Source organism: Nymphaea colorata, chromosome 8 (assembly GCF_008831285.2).
Source record: "Nymphaea colorata isolate Beijing-Zhang1983 chromosome 8, ASM883128v2, whole genome shotgun sequence".
Classification (NCBI taxonomy): Eukaryota; Viridiplantae; Streptophyta; class Magnoliopsida; order Nymphaeales; family Nymphaeaceae; genus Nymphaea; species Nymphaea colorata.
The window spans coordinates 20,607,999-20,631,033 of NC_045145.1; the positions used below are offsets into that span (position 1 = coordinate 20,607,999).

The window sequence follows — 23,035 nt, forward strand, 5'->3', positions numbered from 1 at the left end:
TCTGAATTTGAAACGACATCTGAATCTGAACCTTGAGTTGGTGTCCTCATGTTTTAAGTTCAGACCTATGAATGGTTGGGCAAAAAGTCCAGCCAAACGCACCAACTCAAAGTTATGACATAAAAAACATATAAAAGTCTTAGGTATTTGAATTATAACACATAATTCACAAACTTAAAAACTAAAACCTTTAAATTGTAGGAAAACAACAAATTGTTCGATATGTGACATTTATCAACATTGACATGCTTATAATATCATTTTTCCTCAATTATCAACGTTAACAAAATCAACTCCATATCCCAACTTGTGAGATAAAACTCAAAATGACATTTATAATGAGTACAACACCTCATGAAAAAATGTTTTCAAAAAATTGGATATGTGAAAAAATAGTTTAAATTAGTTTTGAATAATTAATTCGATGTCTAGATAACACACTTAAACTCATTTCTTTAAAATTTTAAGTGAAGCCAAAATATAATTTTTATCTTTTTATTTTGATATATGATAAACTTACGAGTTGTTTTGTTGCAAGAGTTAAACTGTAGTTTTAAAATTTTAAGTGAAGCCAAAAAAATAATTTTTTTTTTTTTTTTTATGTATACGATAAACTTACGAGTTGCTTTGTTGCAAGACCCAAACTATAGTTTTGAAATTTTAAGTGAAGCCAAAACATAATTTTTTAATTTTTTAATTTTGTTATATATATGATAAACTTACCAACAGCTGTTTCATATTAAATATATTTATTTGTGATTAATTTTCATATTTTAAAAAATACTAATTTTATTAAAATTTCTTGATACAAGTTTTTTTATTATATTTTTAATTAAATAGATATATTATTTAAGATATCCTATTAGTTGATGCCTTAACAATAATAGTTTGTTTGTTTACACAAAAACATTTAATTAAATACAATAAGAATTATTAATTAATTAGTTTTATGTGATATAGTTTTAAATATTTTAAGTTAAATGATGTTCATGGTAACTATTTAACTATTATTATATGCAACTTCATAAAACCATTACTTCTTAATCAAATTATACCTTCATATATAATTTATATTTCTTTTATATTATAACTTTAAGTTGGTGTGTTTGGTTAGACTTTTTGTTCAACCATTCATAGATTGCAACTTCAAAACGTGGGGACACCAACTAAAGCTTTTAGGTTCGGATTCAGATATAATTTAAAAGTTGAATTCAGATTCAGATATAACTTAACAGTTGGATTCAGATCAGATTCGGATATAACTTTAAAATCGGATTTGAATTCAGGTATAACTTAAAATTCGGATTCGGATGTAGATTTTAAAGTCGGATTCGGATATGGTATAAACTTCTTCTCATCCGAATCTGAATCTTAATCTGAATCCAAATATATGAATATCCGAAAAATCGGATATGACAAAAGGTAAATCCGATCCGTTGACATCCCTATTTACATTCCAATGTTTGATAAATCCGTTCAAACTTTCAAACATATTATTGAAATGCCAAGTCATTTTTCTGTTGCCAAACATCCCCTATATGTTGGTGGCACGTTTGGCTTCTGATTGGATTTACGAGCCTTCAGAAAATCAATTTATCGGGTTCTTGGTAATCATATTTCAGGGTCTCCGAATTCAAGCTCTATTTTTTGAAATCTGAATTTTGATTCAACCATCATAAGATTGAGATTTAAATGTAATTTGCTTATATCTTTATCAGATCCTTATTGGGCTTGGGCTTGAATTTGGTTACAACACGGCACACTGAAGTATGGTTCGATGGCAACGCAATTAAGATTTCACTACCAAATCTGTCGACATGGATTTTAAATCAGGGAGGTAATAAGGTATATTCGATCCATTTGCATCCCTGGATGCCATGATTAGCTTCGACATGTAAATATAATTTCAGAGAATAACATGATCACTTCCAAAATGAGCATCGGACACAGTAAACTATCCAACGTACTGGTGATTTGTGAGAGGTGAAGCCAAATCCCTTCCTATCCCCATGTCTAAGGTTGCTTCGGAATCTGGGTGGTCATACGATACACCATTCAACTTGAGTGTTATAGGTGCCGTCATTTACAATCCAAAATAGTAACACCAATGAAATTGAACCGACGATGTGTAGTCATAATGACACTCAGGTCGGCCAGGTATGCTAATCCCCTCCATACAACTATATAATATACTGTACATGTACCCATCAATAGTTTAAAAGTATATTCACCTAAAATGCCAATGGAATGGCAAGTGGAACCCTTAGAAGGCCACAGCCAATGTTGCATCTTTCACCTCATTGCCAACACATCCAAACCAGGCTATTGGTTTCTACTTATCGAGAAAAGAAACAAGTTGAAAGTATGGCATGATGTGAATCCATCTAATGGAATTTCACGATCACCAATTTCTTCAGGAGGAATCTGACAGGCACAGGACAGTGAAAGGTCCCTTATAAACACAGTATCATGTCAATATCTACCTTTCAATTGGCACATAAAGAGATGCTGATCATGGGCTCCTTGTCGTCAGCAATTTGCTGTTCAAATGGCAATTAAGTCTGTGAAGATACATAGAACTCCATCCCCATTAAGGGCTAGCTTGATGGAGGCAAGACCTGTTCTTTTCTTCGGTATTCCAACCTTCAGTTTTTGTCACATAGCATTTGCTCTGCTAGAATCTTTACCTTTTGGTTTCTCCACAAACCAAGTTGGGCAAACGTTTGGCTTGTTTTGAAAAAATCTTTTATATGATTAACAAGTCGCGACAAGGAGACCCGCTTCAAATCGTACTGAAGGCTCCAAAGTTGAAGACAGTGCTTTTAATTAGTCTAGAAATGAAAAGCAACCCAACCCTCTTGGGAAAACAACATGATCCCTCATAAAAGTGGGGATTAGGAAATTAATTAGTCGCAGTTTGTCGGTCATGCGCCGTCATTAGGAGCCTAATGACGGACGACTCGAACCGGAACCTCTCAAAACTAGGAATGCGGTCTAGTTGGATTTGTATGAACTGAGTTAGGAGGTCCAGAACTGCTTTACGATCTCTGATAAATCTTTTATTTCGAGTGTCGAGCATGTCACCTTTTACAGTCTAAAAAACCAGCACCCAACTAAGCCCCTCATGAAACCTTCAATTGGATACCTTGTCTATTATGCACCCTCCAGTCTAAGGTATCTTTGCCGCGTCAAGCATAGGCAGTGTCCTTTCGTCATTTGTTTTATTCACTAGTGGCTGGCACATGAAAATTAATTAAATTACTTGCTAACTTCGTGAATTGTGCTATATTATAGTCAAACACATGTTCCTAAGTTGGTTCAGCTGCATAAAATTAGTCACATAACGTCAGTTGTATGCGCGCTAAGACTAGACATGAAGTCACTTTTTTTTTTCCTTTTTTGTTTCTTTTAGTTCGGATTTTATATGTTAAACACTTCCTCAGAGATGACTTTTTTTAATGATATTTTAGTTCTTTTTGTGAAAAAATTATATATATGGTCTACAAAAGGTTCCCTTATAATAGAAGGTTACAAGGATTTGATTGCGTAGCTTCCTTTTCCGTAGAATAAGGCCAACATATTAGAGCAGCCCAATGAGGCATGTGAGTACCTGAGAAAGGTTGCCTTTGCTTTCCGCATCATCGTCTGCCCACTTGGCTAGGAAGATGTCGCATCCCCATCAACTCTGGGCACAAAATTGTGGGACTTTTGAGACCAAATTGGCTCAATAATGGATGTCACAAAGAACAAACATGCATTCCACAAAATCATCCAAGGCACGCATTCCGTAAAGATTATAAAACATTGTTTATTGAAAAAGTAAATGAAAAAAATATTGAACAGTAACGGGGAAAAGAAATTCTTAGTATATCTAGTATTACCAAAAATATTGATTTCATAATGGTCCTTTGAAAGAACATTAATAACAAGAAGAAAGAACACCGATAAGAGCAGAACATTGTTTATAAAAATGTCTATATTCTTATCCTTATATGTGGCAAGAACAACAAGGTTACTTGTATTTTTGCTGATAGCTTCACTTACATATATTTTATTTATCTGATGTTAAAAATTTCGAGAAAAAGGGAGGAAAATCTCACATGCTAGTTCTGTTAAGAGAGAATGAAAGTGTAAGTCTTCAACTGAAGGCATTGATGCAAGGGTTAGTGACTGGCTTGTCTTGGTTTCGAATTCTCGAAGTGTCAACTCTTTATACTACAAAAGGGAAGCTACAAACATAAAAGTAGAAGTGTAGTGGTGGCGCACCCGAAAACACCAAAAGCCAAATTTGTGTCCTAAAGGGATGAAGGGCTGGTTAAAAGCTTCGGCCTTCTATATAAGGTTGAGAGTTGGTCGGGTTGGGTCCCATTTTGGATGTATATATATATATATATATAAAAGTTAATTTAAGTTAAAATTAACAATTTATCTGGCCTGAGCCCAGCCTCATTTCGACTCGGGCCTGGGCCGGGGGCCGGAAAGCCCGACTGCCCCTGGTGTTCTACGCCCACGCTTGCTTCTAAGGACTATTCTTGCTGCAATGGGCCAACCTTCGGCTGCCTATCTGAGGACTCCTTTCATTCTCTCAATCCGCAAGCGGGTGATGGGATGCCAGAAAACGACCCAAACAATAAGAACAATAAATAATGGGGACGATAGAAACATATAATAATAATCGTAAGATATAATCAATCATCCCACAATAATGCCGAGAACCTTCGTATATTTAGGGAGGTCGCAGAGAATCTATCATACAGCTATATGGGGCCAATATATAAATATATAAAGGCCAAGTCAAGATAATGAAAGATCACTGACACATGGTACCACTTGGCTGTGCCATCCCAAGCTCACACAACTTTTCCCTTGTCCATTATTCAGACTTTGCTCTCCAAGTAAGAGCCGTGACCCTAGCGAAGTTCGAACTCACAGGCAGCCGTTGTCCGGTTCCTTCAAATTTTCAGGACCAACGTCCTGGAAGCAAACAGAGAATATCGAATCTCGACGAGAGAGAGAGAGAGAGAGAGAGAGAGAGAGAGAGAGAGAGATCCTATGATCCGTAAAATATGGATAAGGGCGGACATGGAGTCGAGTATGTGAGAGTCGTCGCAGTCAAGCCTGAGGTCTTGAGCCAGGTTTGGCTGCCAATTGCAGCACAAACCAAGTCACATTCGAGCGAAGTCGAAATGGGATCTGAATGGACCACAGCCTGACTCTGCACGGCATGACTCGATTATAGTTAGGACTACAAGGCCTGACTTAACTTAATTATGACAAAATCGGGGTAACGACAGATTTGAACACAACATAAGTAGCATTCATGAGAATCGAAATGGAAGCATCTCGTGTATACGACTCCTGTCCCAACCAGCTACACTATGCCACTTGAAAGATAATCCGAATTCAATTTCATTATGCATTGTGTATCCATTTTTGGCGCTCGACCTGACACTAAAACATATGCACCAGATTTGGATTCACATCTTGGTACCTCACCTCGATGAATCTTGTGTAAAAACTGGTTTGAAGTTGGGGTGGACATTAGGATTTCTCTATCAGATTGTGTAGTAGAATGAATATGTGTCCAACTCCTTTTTATCCTGATCAAGCGAGACCAGTGAGTGCTGGCATATCAAGAATCAGCTAAGCTAAGCAAACACAGTAGAATGGAAAAGATAAAAGTTTAAAATCCATAGCTTGTCCGTGTTACGTCTATAGGTTATAGCGTGGTTCGGACTTGTTAGGCCCTATTGGCCTAGGCTCGTGCCGAACTTAGCCAGCCAAAGGTACGCTCAGACGTTCACTCGGACAAGAAAGCAATCAAGAGGCCCACATAGCGCGTAGGAATTTACAGTGACAGGCAACACGAGATCGAAAAACAGCAAACCCTACTGAAATTGATTTGGAACTTACACGGTCTCTCTGCTCCTCTTTCTTAATTTCCATTTTTCCTTTCCTTTTTGAGAAGTTTACACAAAAGCTGTTGTGGCACAAAACTATGGGGAGCTTCAAGCTTTGTTTTTAGGCGATGGGTTGTTAACCTCTTGCTCACACTGAGAAGTTTACACCATAGTGTGTGGAGTTTTAAATTGCGAGGTTTTTTTTTAGATATATCTAATACGGTGAGCTTGAAAAAAACAAAAAAAAGAAAGAAAAAATATGGTAAATTTTTAAAAATCTTAAAAAACTAAGAATGAAGAAAAAATAAAATAAGTGAGAAACCAATAAGAGACAAGTAGGTTTGTAACAAATAAAAAAAAAAGTTTGACGTTAAAATGACTGAAAAAATATGAAAAAAGTGAAAAACAAATCAACCTTAAAAAAAACACCCATTTTTTTAAACAGCTATTTAATTTATCACATTTTTTTCGTTTTTTTTAAAAAAACACTTTTCTGTGACTACTTTACACAAAAGATTTTATGCTAATATGAAATGACCCTCCTAATATTTAACTAATTGCATTTAGCTGGGAGATTTTTATAATTTCTTGTTTTGAGACCGTCTGCTTAATTAATTAGTTGCTTAACTCATCAAGACAGTGCCTAGGAACATGCGTCGATTTCTTGATCAATTGTCCCTAGTTTTTTTGGGAGCGCCAACATCGCCAAATCATTTTATTGCAGGTATAATTGACAATGCATTAATTTCAACTTGGAGAGCTCGATGCATTGCCATTTTGAACACGTAGTAGTCGACAATGTAAGGCTTGTTTGCTCATGTATGTCTCTTGATGCACCATCAACTTTTTGAAGCTTATGAACTTCTTCTCCGGCGTACAGTTTTATAAAATTGAATATATTCATGTTTTGCCAATATGCCCAAATGATGTTCCCAACTGAAACAAAATGAATCACGAAAGCCCTCTCTATACTGTTGATTTGTATTATAAAACTACGTCATTTTATATACCAACCATGAACTACATTATTGGATGGAGAATTAAGTATGATGATCTTCACTAGCTTATGCAAGAAATGCCATACCAGAGGTATAGAACTCTTGACCTTGAGGCCGCAAGTCTAAACTCTTAGCCAATCTTTTGTTGGCAGTTTTCCTCACAAACTAAAAAAAGAAAAATTCAATGCTGGTTGAGACCAGGTAAGATCAAGTGTCACTGTTGCCAACAAGAGACCTCGCATGCAGCTAAAAGGCCATTAATTAAAAGCCACAAGTTGGAGGCCGAAAAGATTTTAATATTTGAAGAACATATCTTGACATAATCTAGTGGGGTCGGCCAAATCTAGCTCGCGAAGAGCCAGTTGTATCGAAATTTATCAGTATAGAGTCACAATTGCTCCAAACACAAAAGTGGTTTAAATTCTTTTGATTCAAATTTGAGTTGCAATTGGGTCCAACTTCAAATTGTGATCCGACCATTCAGTAACCTGAAGCAAATAAAAAATGATATTTGGATTTGGACTTATATAAGGAATTGCACGTATGATCCATATATATATATATATATATATATATATATATATATATATATATATATATATATATATATATATATATATATATAGGGGACCATCTGTCTGCCCATGCATTGTAGTGGGTATCTTAGTTCATATCTCCATAACATGGGTCACAAAAGCCCAACATGTTGCTTTGAAAAACTTGGCATCTTTTTGTCCACAGCTTATACTAAGAGGGCGTTTGATAGTCTCAAATTCTAAATCATAGAGATTTTAGAACCGTAGATTTAAAATAAGACCCTCTCCCGACCTTAAATCTGATTTTTCTCAATGCAAAGAAGTTAAATAGTTTGATGAACTATAGCTTTTACCATAGATCTTTTTACAAATCATATCAATAGATTTCAAATCTGAAGTAATCAAACAACCCTTAAAAGTTTGGCAACAAGAATCGCTGACTCTTTATATTCATATATGTATGGAGGGTCACTAAGTGCACATACACATATTATTTGTCCACAAATTAAAAAGTTTGGCCCAATAGAATCATTTAGTTGTTAATGACAAGGAAGAAAGACTAGCCAAGGTACGATTTCGCGACGCGTTTTCCCCTTTACTGGCTACAAATAACTGCATAATTTTCTGCAAAATTCATGTCCTTAACGAAAACGCCAACAAGAGGGGCGAGCAAAAGAGGCAAAATGAGGGTACATCCAACTTGTATTTACAACAGAGAGGTCAGAGCGCGGTGCTGACCACGAGCAAAGAACCAGTGCCCCTTTTCTAATGAGATCGATCTAATGGAGGAGGAGGAGAAAATTACTGGTGATCCATAGGATGAAGACGAGAAAGGGGAGGTGAGGAGAAGATGGTCTCGGAAGATGGGACGCTTCGGATGTGTCCAGCTCAGACGAATCGACGGCCAGAGGCATACCGTCCTTGTCGACGCTGCAGGACCGGGGGCCCGGTGCGTCGTCGTCGATGCCGGCCGCGTCGTTGGCCATGAATGCCCGGAGCACCGCCGCGACCGTCGGGACGTAGGCCGTCTTGTTCTGGGCGAGGAGCCACGTCAGTCCCATCATCTCGCACTCCCTGCGCTGCATCTTCCCCTTCCTCCTTCCTCCCTCCTCTTCGTCGGGCCTCGGCACCCTTGCCGTCGAGTTCCCCTTCCCGTTCAACTGGACCAAACAAACACCCACATGAGACTTTCAATTGATGAATCGGAGATTCCCTCCTCCCTCCCTCCCTCTTTCTCTGTTATGAGAGGTGTTCACAGTTCTACACAATCACATTGGTGATATGAGAGACAATTAGACAATCACAATGGAGATCAGCGTTCGGCAGAACGAGCATCATCCATTCTTTGCTCTACAACCGCACAGAGACGCACACGATAAGGGGCTTAAGCCGCCATGAACGGCTAGAGCTAGCTTCACAGCATTGCCTTAGCCGGAGAGAGAGCGAGAGAGAGAGAGAGTATGTGTGTGTGTAAAGAATCAGCAACTATTAGCTTACCTTGTAGAGACTCTTCAAGCACTTGGAGCAACCAGCGACGCCTGACCGGACGCAGTCCTTCTCGAGCTGAAGCGCGGCGGGCGCCGCCACCAGCTTGCCGTCGTCCGAAACGTCGAATGCCCCTGGGCAGCCCACTGGCCCGCTCAGCCTGTGGAGCCTGATGCCGCAGTAGCAGAAGTAGGCGTCGCAAGTCGAGTTGGGCTGCTGGATCTCGATCCCTTTCCTCTTGAGCGCCTTCTGGAGGTTCTCCACGCACATCTCCGAGTCGTCCGGCAGGATGGGCATGTCGAACACGGACTCCGGCTGCCGCACCGGCGGGCTGAGCGCCGTCCGCGCGTATGCCGCGTATAGCCACGCTGCCAGCACCGGGCAGCACCGCGCCCTCTCCGGGTTCTCCCCACCGCAGGCCGCGCGGATCCCCTTGAAGAGCTCCTCCGACAGGTCGAGCGGGCACCCCTCCATGTTCGACTGCTCCGGCAATGCCGGCACCGTCGCCGGTTGAGACTTCGGCAGGAACGTCTGCGTGGAAGGAGGGGATGCCTCGCACAGAAGCAACGAGATGAGGCAGAAAAAAAAGCACAATGGCAGCATTTTTCCCTCCATTTCACCCCTTCCCGCTCTCTCTACTTCTAGCCACCCTTCGCTCCTCAAAAGAAGAAAAAGGGGAGGTGCTGAGCTGCTAAGCTTTCTCTGTGCACCTGGGGAGGAGGGCGCTCATAAAAAGGGGAGGAAGAAATCAAACGGCGATGGTGGTCGTCCTTAATTTGGCTGCTTGTGATTGAGAGAGGGAGAGGGAGAGGGATCAGGCCAGAGCAAGCTCCCGTGGATGATAGCGATACTGAAATTATTGAAGGCGGAGAAGGAGAGAGCGCGCGGAAAAGGCTTCGGGCAGCGGTGCTTCTTTGCTCTCTCTACTGTCAAAACTCTGAACAGGAGCTGCGCCATTGGTGGTTACCACCGTCGATCTCGGACGGAATGGTCCAAAACAGGGACCCAGTAGTCCGTGTTCTTTTGTTGTTGCATTGAGAGCCGAGTCGAGAGCCTACACGTGGTGGGTCCAAGTGGGGAGCTCGAAAGCAGCCTAGGCTCGGCTCGACTGGGCTCGGCTCAGCTCATTTTCCTCAATTCCTCCGCTTTATCCCTCTTTGGCCGCACTGGTTTATTCATCATCTTGGGTTTTCATGCGGATGTGAGTTTTGATTTCATAAATTTTCATCTGCTTCAGCTTTAAATGTTCCAACACCTTCTATTTAAATATTTTTCGAATATGCAGTTAAGTTAAGAAAAGCAAAACCGTACTTACATTCTAATATCATACATTGGCCACTAGAATATATTACACTTCAGTAGATGTTAACCTACTTTTTCTACTCTCTGATGTGATAGATCTTGCTATGGGAATATCCCTTTTCTCATCGACTTGAAGCAAGAACCTCTCAAACCTCCGGTGTTGATCCCGCTGCCTTTACGTGATAAGTGCTTTGGAAATGAATTTGGAAGGGAAATCAGGCTTGAGTCCTCTTTGAGAACAGCGGTAAATCTGTTTGAATTCACATTTTTAGACACATGCACCGGAAATCTTTGTCCATCTGATTTGTTGAGGAACCCAAAATCTCGTAGCCACGCATCTTTAGTGGAGTCATACTATATAATTTGATTTGCAAAGACTGAATTTTCATCTTTTCGGAACTGAGGCGACATATAGAACAAGGAAATCTTTGTCGCTTCAATTGTCTGCCCTTTGTCTACCTAAACCGCATCCACAAAGAACTACAAGGGCGTCAATCATTTTTTATTGATTTGGTGTTTTGCAAACAGCAGAAAGGAAGATCATTGATGTCTATCTTCAACATGAACGACAAGCAGATCCGGATTCCCAATCAGGTAGACTTTCCCAAGTCGCATAAACAATTCAATGGCTCTGCAGGTAGCTGCTTCAGGAGCATTCAGGTCGAAATCTCTCCTTCGTATTTGTTGATAAAGAAAAACTGATACAGTTCATCAGTTCGATTCTTCTTGGTATTACTTATATCAACTACAAACTATCTTGTTGGTATTACTTACATGAACTACAAACTATCTTGTTGGTATTACTTACATGAACTACAAACTATGGATGCATTGTGCGGATTTCAAAACATGTCTGAAACTCAGGGAAAAGAAACTAAAAAAAAGAGAGAGATGGGCTTCAGCCTCTTCGAAATATCTCTTCCATTTAATTCTCCGGCCGGCTTCAATGGCTCAGGGACGGTTGCTGCTGGGAGCCGTGAAAATCGGGCGCGTGATTCCGGAATCAAGAACTCATCGTGTTGTTGCAATACAACGTCTGGGCAAAGGACACCACCTGCTGTGTTGGGTCACGCCCGTCGTCAGCCCATTGCCAGGAGCTCTGCGCAGTGAGGCCAGCGTTTTCGCTGGAGATAGAGATCGTTCGTCTACCATATCCGATCACCATCTTCAACTTCTTCTTTTCCTCGATTTGCTACTCTGCTCTACATTGAGCCGTTAACTTCTAGGAAGTTTACGTTCGGACGCCCACATTTTCACCATAACTTCCAAAATCGAGCCTCAGATTCAAGATTATACCGCCACAGGTTTTGTTTTTGTCAACCCAGCTGCAATAATGTTCTCATTTTCTTTTCGAACTTTGGCTGGGAAAACATTTTCTCTGTCGTTTCATAGTACTCTTTCTTTCAGATACAACTGTTTAGCCATATCCGCATGAGGGCTCATAATTAAAGCAGATATCTTTTCCTTTATCGAGCCAAGTGCCTGGTTGGGGCTCACCAAACAGCGTTTAGAAAATGAGGCTAAGTCATGGAAGTACTCTTCTTCTAAAGGATTCATCGTAAAGCTAGATTAAAGTAATTGGAAGAAAGCTTGGAAGGGACATCTGTCTCCATTTTGAAGAAGAAGAAGAAGAAGAAAAAGGAAAGGGGATTGAAGATGCATAATTCATTCAGGTCAACTGATATCCACTTTTGCCAAGATCAACATCCCTGTATTTTTCATCAGGTGGTAAAAGAATGATGAAGTGGAAGACTACGCGAGGATCAAATCTTCATCGCCACATCACCTTGGATCTATCTGTTGTCTTGTCTGATTTTTGAAAGGTTCATTGTAATTAATAGAAAAGAAAAGTATGTCTATTATAGTCGGGACGAAGGTAAGTGTGGGCAATTTGAAGGTAATTGACCCATAGGCGGAACCAGGTCAAGGGCGGGCCAAATGATCCGCGGGTCAGGCCAAGAGGAATGACGGGTCGGGTCAAACTAAAAAAAATTGATTTTTTCAATATAAAAAAAAATCCCTATGCTCATTCGGGCCATGGCCCAGGCGGTCCTCCCCTCCCTTCACCCCTAAATTGGCCTATAAGAACCACAAAAAAAAACTTCCTACTTTTATATCGATAATTTTTGGGTAAATTTTTTTCATTTTACATATTGGTACCTCTTAAAATTTGAAAATTTTATACCTAATGCTTCTTAGCCACAAAATTTTAGCTCCACCCTAATTATAGTGTTGATTTTCTTTTTTTTTTTAAAAAAAAAAAAGCAACAGCAAAAGCACCAGGGGCGGAGCCAAGGGCCCGCATGGGCCCTGACCCCACTTTAATTTTTTTTTTTTGAAATTTACATGTAACTTTTAGAAAATTTCATTTGTTATATATAAAATTTTTGAAAAATGGTATTTCAAGTCCAATCAAAATTTAGAAACTTTAATTCAGCCCCCATCGTGAAAAATTTTTTGCTTCCTCCTGAGCATAACCACAAGCAAACTTTAGGTCAAAGGGAGAACTCCTATCGCTGGACCAGGACCCAAGTGGCCTCCTCATTGAAAACCTTCATGCTAGTGTGAGCCTAGCAGCTGCCCACATGTGTGACCTTAGCCGGTTTGGACCAGGACCTGGTCCATATTAAAACCTAATGGGGTCCAGATTTGATGGCAACCAACAAGACAATTAATATGAAGGATCGAGCTACAGGGTTGATAATTTGTAAAGCCGTTATTTTCCGGTGCAAAATCTTGAGCCTGGTTTTGCATAGCTTGTAGGATCTATATGAATGGTGCTTTCATGTTAAATCATGTCAATATCATATTTTCTTGAGGGTCACTCTTTGCGCAAAAATGAAGCTAACACACAACAACCGGTGGTTAAAGAGAGGGACGAATCAATTTAATTCACAAAACAGAATCACGGTGAATCAGTTTGATTTGATTTAGTTAAGTAAGCTGTGAAAATCACTCAAATTAAGTTCTCATGAAAAAACAACGGCTCGTTGGTCATCTAAATAGGGGAAGTATTATTATACATCTCCCAAGCAGGAAGCTTGACGGGTTGGCCAAAACCAAACCAGGTCGGTTTTTTATACAAAGCTAGATTGGTTGCTAAGATGCTAGAGAGAGAGAGAGAGAGAGAACTACTCATTCATCTTAGCTATTCAAACACTTTCTTTGAGTAGTGGCGAAACCAGAAATTTTTAACTATAAGATACTTTTATAAAAATTTTCATTTTTGAAGGGCACAACAATAAATATTTGTAAGAAATCTATGTAAAAATAAAACAAAAAAATTGTTGTTGGCATGAGCAATTGCCCACGCCAACCTATATGTTGCTATGCTATTGCCTTTGAGTATTCTTATAATGGAAAAAGAGATTCCAACAAACAAACATTGGACAAGAAATTAAACAAATGCTAGACATAATGAACATGATGTTCGTTCTTAAAACTATCAAACAAAGAACAAAAAACAATATTGACATGGTAGACAGAACATTAGTGTGATAGAAAAGATGTCTTGTATGTCATGCTATCAAACAACCTTTAAGAGGCCATTTGACACGAAGAACACTCTATGAGTATTTTATGAATCTGGCTCAAGTACTTGAATAAATTCACAAAACAATTGTTCAAATGGTTCATGAATATTCATGTTAAATTCATAAAATACTCAGTACAATGTTGTTTCTCTACATCACTTGTAGAGTGTGCGCTTTCTTAGGAGGAAAACTTGACAGCAGTACCAAATTATTGTACTGGGTCACGTGGGCATGGTAAGAAGTGCGTGGCTAAAGGAAGGACGGGACGGAGCTTTCATCATAAGAGAACGGTATACGAAGATTGTCCATGTTTGCATTAATATCTAACATCTCACTGGTGATCAGTTCTTTGTTATACTTCAAAGTCCACTGTACACGAAAAATGTAGGAGTTTGAAAGTAAGAATGCACCTGATACGCTCAAAAATTTGTTTGACGTTCGCCTGTGTCCGTTTTGCGGCGGCCTAGCCCATGCAAACACGAGCCTGTGACTAGTTGCGTTGCTAACGTTCTTGCTGTTCTGTTAAATTGGTGGGACGATAGAATCAAACGTTACGTAGGACGGCCTTTGGTAATAGAAATGCCGTGTTTTTTCCGATGAATGTATCCATTCTATGGAGCATTGCATTCTAAATATATGATGGAATGCATCAATCCTCCTTCGTTGTACTCAAACCATGAAGTTTGGGGAATGAAGGAAAAGAAAAAGATACTATAACAAGAGAATGAAAGGAAAAAATATATTAAAAAGAAAAAAACAAAGCAAAAAAAGGAAATGAAATGTCCAAAATCATATTTCTTTTTATTACTACATACTTGTTTCTTTTCATTTTCCTTTCTCTCATTTCCATTGTTTTCCACCTTAAATGTAGTTTTATTCAAGTCTTTCCTTTCCTTCCTCTTTAATTCGATACCCAAACAAGTCAGTGTTCATATGATGCTGCTTTTCAGCATAATTGCTGACTCGTCGAGTTCAACTCAGATAGCTATAAAACTTGGCCATCAGTCAAGGTTGGCCCGGTTCACCTTTGACTCATCCACGACTCGGTTTAACTCGGCCTGACTCGCTTGGTTTATGTTATTTTAGAACTCGACATATTCGATGAGTCAGTTTTCTGATCTGATCATCAATGGATCCAAATCCGAGTCCAAGTGTGAGGAGGTCTACGAACTACACTTTTCAAGGTGTCAATGAGTGCCAAAAATGTGTTCTCAGCAGTTGGCAGCAAAGAGTTCAATCGGTTTTGTGCGTTCCCGATGTTTGGCTTCGGCCCAGTTGAAGGGTGTCATGTTCTATCACTGACATCGATGCACGGTAGGACTCTGAAAGCAGGAGAATAAAGGCGCCTTCGAGCGATAGCATTGACCCTCTCGCTCACCCGATGTTCGGCTTGGTCCCCATGTTATTTGGGAACAATTATGTAATAATAACCAAAGTAATGGTTTATTAAAATACGCGCAATTACATGTACGGCTTGAAGTGGCCTGCTACATTTTTTCGGCCTCTTCTGATGGGAGATTCGTATCATAACGCGTCAAATTAAGTCGGATCGGATATACGTTTATCCAAATTTTGGTCCAGATCGAGCTCAGCACAAATATGTCCAAAATGGAAATGCTTTCAAGTTATATGCATTCGCTCCCTCTTGCATCGGATGGCAAGGGATAAAAATTCGGTGAGGATTCGATCCGCTTTGCTGCGAAAGGGCGGATGAACGGATGACCGGAGGAATCCAAGAATCCTATAAACATTTACTGCAAAAGAGTGGATGGACGGATGGCAGGAGGAATCCAAGAATCCTATAGACCTTGTATATATATATATATATATATATATACAAGTTTTATGAAGAATATTGTAGTATTGTCTTCCCAAGTTTTTTCTCCAAAAAGAACTTGCAACTATGAACTATTTTGTTGGCAAGATAGGAATCTTGAAACTACAGTTCGTCACAGCTGGAAAAGAAGGAGAATTTGCTCTCTGTCAAGAACAGAGTGTTTTGCTACTTCATCATTCTCCAAACAAAAGTTTCTGTCTTTTTTGTGGTTCATTTGTTCTCTTTCTTTAAACACAGAAAAGAGCAGGAGAGGCACGACATCATGGTGGGAGGGAGTGAACTCCAAGGAGATCATGGCACAGCACAGAATATGGGATTTGCTTCCTCCAACTTACATGAATGGATGCTTTCAGTTCTTCCATTCTCAGGAAAAAGAAAAGGTAGAGAGAGAGAGAGAGAGAGATTTGCTGCTCTTTAATTTTGTCTACTTCTGCATTCAAACAGTGTCTTATAGTCTTATATTATTGGGTCACTGCTCTCTAGGCCCTACGCCATTCCAGGGCTCTCTACCTTTGCTTTTTCTCTTCCCCAAAGTCTTCTTCGGCAGCTTCTTCCTGAAGCAGTGCATCAATGCCACTTTAGTTTAAAACTGGAAAAGAAATTATTAAATAACCCTAAGTGGGGAGGACATGATTCGGGGCATATATTATAAATAAGTCCAAGGTGGTCTTTGAATCCTGATTTTATGGCTCCAAGGAGGAATATTGGGCTCTGTCTATGTAAAGACAGCATCAGGTTCCACTTTACACGAAGCGTTGAAATGATTTTTTTTTTTTTTTGAAAAAATTTTGTACGTAGAATTTAATTCCTTCAAAAGTTTTTTACGCATGCAAACGGATCTGGTGTGGGAGTCCTAATTTGGATTTGTTTACTCAGATGTTGACGGGAATGAAATTTCAGTATAAAGTTTTACAACCGACTCAGGGTCTGCATGGGATGATATTGGACTGGAATCGGGTAAAGGTGTGACCCCTTTACGTATAAATGTCAGGTCTTCCATATGCTAGTAGAATCTAAATTGATTTTCTCGGGTCCAGGTTTGAGTCTAAATCCAATTACAAATGAAATTGGATGAGGTAGAACTAACCTTGCACTGAACCTAGTTGGCATGTCTCTTTCACAGGCAACGGCCTCACCCTCCACACCGATCTCAGAGAGGGTTGGCGCAATAGACAAGATAAGAGCAAAACAGGCGGCCAAACATCTGTTTTGAGTTTCTTGGATGTTGACTTTCTATGCTGCACAAGGAGGACACTGACAGGCAAGTTGAAGCACACCGTAGAAGTCATCTCGGTTTTTTCATTTATTTTTTAAGAAACTAATGTTTAACATTTTAGCTGATTAAAAAATCACCTGACTCGTCGAATCATCTGCCTCACTATTCGATGAAAAAACTGACGTACAGTAACACTGCTCGGCGCATGCCCCCTATGTACTCCCACTAGCATGGGATATTTCAGTCAACCCATATGGATCCTATATCTTATACCGACAGTGGCGTAGCTAGAAAGATTGGTTGGACGAACACTAGTTTATAAACACTTATATATGGAGGTGCACTTATATATGTATCAAAGTGAATTTTAAATTTGCCAATGTAAAAATAATGTAAAAATAGTGGGGTAAGCAAACTGCCCACACTAGACCACATGTAGCTTCGCCACTGCTTACGAGATTATTTTTTTAGTCTCGTTCCAACAGCTATCCGCTCCTCCGCGGGCTAGGAAGGCATGCTTCCACTTGGACTTTCAAAGCAGAGAACATAAGGGGCTAGACCCATAAGGGACAGTCAAAAGAAACACTATGCATATAACAAAACAAATATTTGAAAATATTAATATAAAAATAAAATAAACAGCTGCTCACGCCAACCCATATGTGGCTCCGCTCCAAAGTCCAGTATCGGTTTGATTTCTATAAGTGCTATTTCACAAGCGCTGCCATGATTTGATCTCCAGGAAGACCGAACAAACCACTAAATAAAATTTTGAAAGTTTTTAACGGTAAAACTATGAATTTTGAAAATTTTAACAAAATTAATTCTTCAAACTTGAAGGGGGTGGGGAGGGGCATGACCAGTGGTGGAGCTACATAAAACTTACATTATTTACAAATAAAATTTCATTATTCAGTTTTTTACATACGAGTGCCCATTAAGATTTAAAATTTACATGTGGAGTGCCCCTCAGGCAGAAATTTTTGGGCAGGCCACTGGGCATAACTTTGAGAGCAACCCTAACTTTTTACCTAGATTTCGAAGTAACTTTAAACTGAGAAATAAAAGTAGAGGAGAGGAGCTTCAACCTCTTGGAGTATTCAACTGAGAGATAATGAAAAAGATAAAAGGGAATCTGCTAGAACAGGAGGCCTCTTTAGCCTTTCCAGAAGAAGACGAAGACGAATCCTCATCACATCCGATGGGCCCGACGGCAAAAGCAACCGATATCCCTTTGTTTTGTTGGTAAAACCATGAAAAGAACCAAATAAAGCTCGAACCTCTTCACTTTCACAAGTCCTTTTTTTTTTATCAAAAATATCAGCCACCAGATTCTCTCGCTTTCCTGACGTAACATCGAAGACGGTCGTACCGTTCCTTCTTCCAATAAAATTATTATGAGTAAAATTAGAATTTTGAGCCTCCTCTCACATTATATTGGTTGAATTACGAAGAAAATTTTATATAAGAATAAATGTTTAAGATTTTCATTTTAAAATAAATAACTTTTAAGTTGTCCACCTAAGTTCTTGTTCAACTTCATTTTAAATTCACCTCAACATACTTAAATTTTCATATCAGTTTCTAAAATACCAAGATTTGGAAAAGTATATTCATGGCATGCAAGGATGAAGTGAGAGTTTTTTTTTTTTTTTTTTTCTCATGTAGCATTAAATATATCATTAACAAATTATCAGTTGACCATAAAGAAGCGACCAAGTTCGCATAAGTTTCAATACTAAATTAATGTTTCAAAAAGTGCATTTCATAAGGCATATGCTTGAGAAAGACCACATTTCCCCTCATCTCTGATGGCGTGCAAGCAGGCCGAAGCCCTAAATTTTATCTTGGGGGCCGAAAAGTCTGAGGAATGAACCTTCAAAAGGGCCAATGTATTTTTTGAAAATTCAAATCTTAAGTAGCAGGTTTGGGTGGGAGAGGAGGCATGGGCCCTGTGCGCCCCCCTACATGTAAGCTGATTATACGATCGGAACCTCCTCGAATACATTTCGATGTTGTTGGCAAAGTTGGTGAGTTGATTCGGGAATTGCTCGAGTCGGCTTGGGCTTGTTTTCTCACAGGGCCATGAGTTAGGACTCAAACAACTTAGTCCAAAACTCATGCAACTCAGCCAAGAATCGGTTGACTCGCTGTATTGGTGTCTCGATTCAAAGTCCATACTGATTATTAAGTTCTTAACCATCTTTTTTGCTTGTTTCTTTTTCTTATAAAAGCTTTTGTCAGAGACATGGAAGAAATACTAGTCCAACCATTTACAAATAATATTATCACCATCAATCACTAAACATCCAAAGACCCATGGACAATCAGCTGTTTATATATATATGCAAGTTCAGCAAGTGTTCATATATTCATGATCCCCTTAGAGTTGTTAGCAAATCATAATCAAAATCATACTATTCCATGCTGAATGCCAAGGTAGTAGATTACACAATAAGATTATAGTAAAAATACATTAAAAAAATTTGCAACCTGACCTGGCCGAGTCATCGAGTCAACTCATTGACCCAGTGACTGGGTCATCTATCAATCCAAATCTGATTCTCGGAGTTTATGAGGAGTTGATATAGCCATAAAAACCGGCCAATACCAGGCCCATCTTCATATGAACAAAAAAGGAGTCCCCGAATCGCCAGTCGATACGTGCTGATGTCGTTAGCAGAGCTAGAATTTTTTTTTTTTTTGTGGGTCAATACCTTTCATTTATATGGAGTACTTATATATATAACAAACAAATATATCAAGACATATATATTAAACTAATTTTATGAAGTTGGTGTATGTGTGTGATACAAATGGAAGGCCACGGCTTCATCAAAAATCTGTATTTTAATGAACTTACAAGTTTCGAATGCTTTAGTAACTTGAACACAAAAACTAAATTATTCATATATTTCAACAAACTATCTGTTTTCTTTTTCTTAAGAAAACATTTTTTTTTTTTTTAGCGGAATGAAAATGAAACAACTTTTTAGTTGTCTACGTCAAACTCGCGTTCATGATTTAACAAGTCTACCGAATCGTTCTAAAACTCTGTTGACATCTTACGTGCTCGTCAGCGGACAGGGCTTGATTCGATGAAGATTTTTGAGTGGAAAAAAGGGCAAAAAAATAAAGAATCAGTCAGTGACATTTTATGTCCTGGCTAGAGTACTGATTCGATAAAGGTTTTGAAAAAGGAAAAAAAGCAGCTTTATCGATTATTCTATCTTCTTAAAAAACTATTTCAAGAAAAATACTTAATATTTTTGAATACCAAACCTATATTTTACATGTTTTTTTGTTTTTTATTGCGGGGAACAGGCGAGTGTCAATCTATGATACGAGTTTGATGGGTCAAACACAACGTGGTGAACGGGATGAATTTCCCATGAATTTTCGGTTAGATTTATGAAAAAATAGTTTTATTATTTTATCGATCTGTTTCAAAAATTGAGATATATTGTTTCAAAATTTGAGATATTGGTAGGATACTTACAAAGCATTTATGCTGCCAAACAACCTTTGAAAGTTATTGGAATTGATCTAATCAGATTCCTAACACACGAAATGGATGAAAAAGGAGGGAACAAACGGAAGCAACAGATATAGATGATTCTACGAAGCCCAAATCCATACGAAAAAATAACCTGCTCTTTCTTGCCGATTTTATTCAACTCCTGTATTAATAGTGTATTCTCCTGCAAGTGAAAGCATCAACATCAAAAAACTTATTTTCATAAGTTAAAATTGTTCCATTATTGATTCATTAATCAAACAAGATATTACCTCATTAAATTTTAATTGACAAATGTATATAGTTTTTGATAGATGTAACAACTAATCGCACTCTTACACTTGACTAGAATTCTGGATTGAGTAAATCCCAACTCATCCCCTAGTCGTTCCGATTATCATAAAAAGCCTTAAAACCAATTATTGTTGTGGTAGTCGAGGAGATGCATCTCTAAACAAGAAAGAAGAACCAACAAAGGCAACAAGGATTCTAAGGAGGAAAACGACGTCCATTGGCGCTTCTTGTTTCCGGTGAAAAACAAATTTTCTCTTGGACCCTACCCCTGGGCGGAGGGAGGGCCCAAGAATTTTTTTTTTTTTATATGTAAAAAATCAAATTTTTTTAGTTTGGCCTTACCCGTCGCTTCTTTTGGCCCGACCCGCGGATGGTTTAGCTCGTTCTTAAAAAAAATCCTGGCTCCGCCCCTCTGTCGCCACCCACTTAAGAAAGTTCTGGAAACCCTCGTCTCCCCAACCAGCAATGAAATCAGGGATAATCATGTACGAGCATTCTTGACCAACTGAGAGTTCCTCTATCTAATTTTGGCGTGAAAGGCGGGCCACTGTTCCACAATTTCCCCGACACAAGCGTCTGTGGGCTCCTTTTTTCTGAGAGAGAACAGCCCGTCCGGACGATTCTCTTTTGTTGTAATGCAACGCCACCAAAAGTTTCAGATTTCAAAAGAACCCGTGGCCTTCAGCTTTGGGACAACGGGTTTGTCCATTAGACAACAAACTTCAACCTCCCATCCGGAGTCAAACATTGCTGCTAAATTTAACTGCAAGACGTCGACCTTTCATTTTTACCAGCCAGCCCAATGGCCTCCTATGTAGCTCAAAACTTTTCATGAATTTGAGTAGACCCTTAGTGTTGGGAGAACAGAGGAGTATGTATTTCATGATATCGTCGTCTAATAGAAAGCTGAAACCCTCATTCATCCTTAAGGTTCATGTCTACTTTTGGTGCGTTTGAAAAAAACACTCTCATTATGTTTCAGCTTTCATATTGATACCTCTTTTTTGCAGTTCAGAAAGTTGGTGCATCAGTTATTTAAAACTAAAACGAAAACCGACCACCTACTAACTCATGCCCCAGCCCATGCGCCACCCCCCCCCCCCCCCCCTTTGGGTTCAGCAGACCCTCAAAGCATTTTGATAATTTCGAGTATAAGATTAATTCTTTGATTATTGAGATACATATCAGAACAAGGTGCCTTTTACTAGTCTTTGGTGATCGAAATTTTCGTGTTCTAAGTAAAACTGAAAAAGAAGGGTTGGATCTGAAAGTGGCTTTAACTCGTGAGATTTTTTGTGATCCAGGCAAAACATTAAATTTTGCTATTGAGCTCTTCTCCCCTTGAATCCTTTTCATTTTGGTTGAACGCAAGCACGGCTAAAGTGAGTTGCATTTCTAGTGGACGTAAAACCCTTGGGCCTTCGGCCTCAATGCTTACGGCAAATGAACACATGCACGCATGCAATACATAGTGACTTAGCACTATTGGCGGAGCTAGAAAAATTGGCTGGAAAGGCAATCGTTTGAAAATACTTATATTTGGTGGGGATATATATATATATATATATATATAAAAGCAGATCTAAAGCTGCATCAAATATATATATAAAAGCAGATCTAAAGGTGCATCAAATATGAGAAAAGGGTACAAATTATTGAACATTTATATTCATGGAAAGGTTCCAATTCGGTGCCGAGCAGACATCTGTACATACGCCAACAGCGCCATATCTGTATATAATCATTAATCAATCTCTTGATACCATACTGCGCTCTTTCTTCCTAATTTCCACTGGAGAAAAATTCTACTTTCTAAGGCAAACCTGCTTAGTTATCCATCCAACCATTCGGAATTTTCTGTACAACGTCGAATAGGAGCCAATTCCCGTCCATCATTTGCCGTTATTCAGAATTGAGCATGAGACAGTGATTGGCATAACTAAGAAAAACCGGCGGCAATGCTGAATTTCATCCCAACAGTGGGACTAATAGAAAAAATTCCAGAGTTTGGGAATCCCCAATAGGTAGGCCCCTCTCGACCAAAGTATAAGTAGGGGGAATCACCAAATGCCGAAAATCATTATTTTAGAAACAAGTAGACAATGAGTCAAGTAGACAATGAGTCAAGATGATTGGGTAAAACATGTTACCTGCATTTTACTTGTAATGGTGGAATGAACGAAAAAATATAAAAATTGACAATGTTTCTCATCTCTCTCCCCTCTTTTTCTTTTTAAAAGGAAATCTATGTAGATATATTCATCGCCTAGAGATTCGAGATATGCATGTGAGCTAGCGCAACTAGTACAATAGAGTCAATCATAGCATGCACATCCAACCAAAACACACGTGCATGCGTCCAAGCAGAGCCATGTCTCGTTTTAATTGGTGGGTCAGTGCAGAATTATGTGGGTCAT

General features: G+C 39.0%; 2 protein-coding genes across 3 annotated transcripts; one reads left to right on the forward strand and one right to left on the reverse strand.

Annotated features, from left to right (window-relative positions):
• Positions 1–8,008: 8,008 nt before the first annotated feature.
• Positions 8,009–9,674, reverse strand: LOC116258445 (uncharacterized GPI-anchored protein At4g28100-like). The gene is made up of 2 exons (XM_031635607.2): positions 8,932–9,674; positions 8,009–8,594 (listed from the first exon to the last, which is right to left on the reverse strand). Exons 1-2 carry the CDS (start codon positions 9,532–9,534, stop codon positions 8,214–8,216), a joined length of 984 nt encoding a protein of 327 aa, XP_031491467.1. The 5' UTR covers positions 9,535–9,674; the 3' UTR covers positions 8,009–8,213.
• A 324-nt stretch (positions 9,675–9,998) lies between these two features.
• Positions 9,999–11,988, forward strand: LOC116258447 (uncharacterized). Of its 2 annotated transcripts, XM_050079375.1 has the most exons (5): positions 9,999–10,120; positions 10,318–10,465; positions 10,750–10,881; positions 11,086–11,525; positions 11,629–11,988. In XM_050079375.1, the coding sequence occupies exons 1-4, from the start codon at positions 10,113–10,115 to the stop codon at positions 11,329–11,331; spliced, it is 534 nt and encodes a 177-aa protein (XP_049935332.1). In that variant the 5' UTR covers positions 9,999–10,112; the 3' UTR covers positions 11,332–11,525; positions 11,629–11,988. The 2 variants fall into 2 exon arrangements, with proteins under 2 accessions (XP_049935332.1, XP_031491468.1); XM_031635608.2 differs by lacking the exon at positions 11,629–11,988 and having other exon boundaries at positions 11,177–11,531.
• The last annotated feature ends 11,047 nt before the right edge of the window (positions 11,989–23,035 follow it).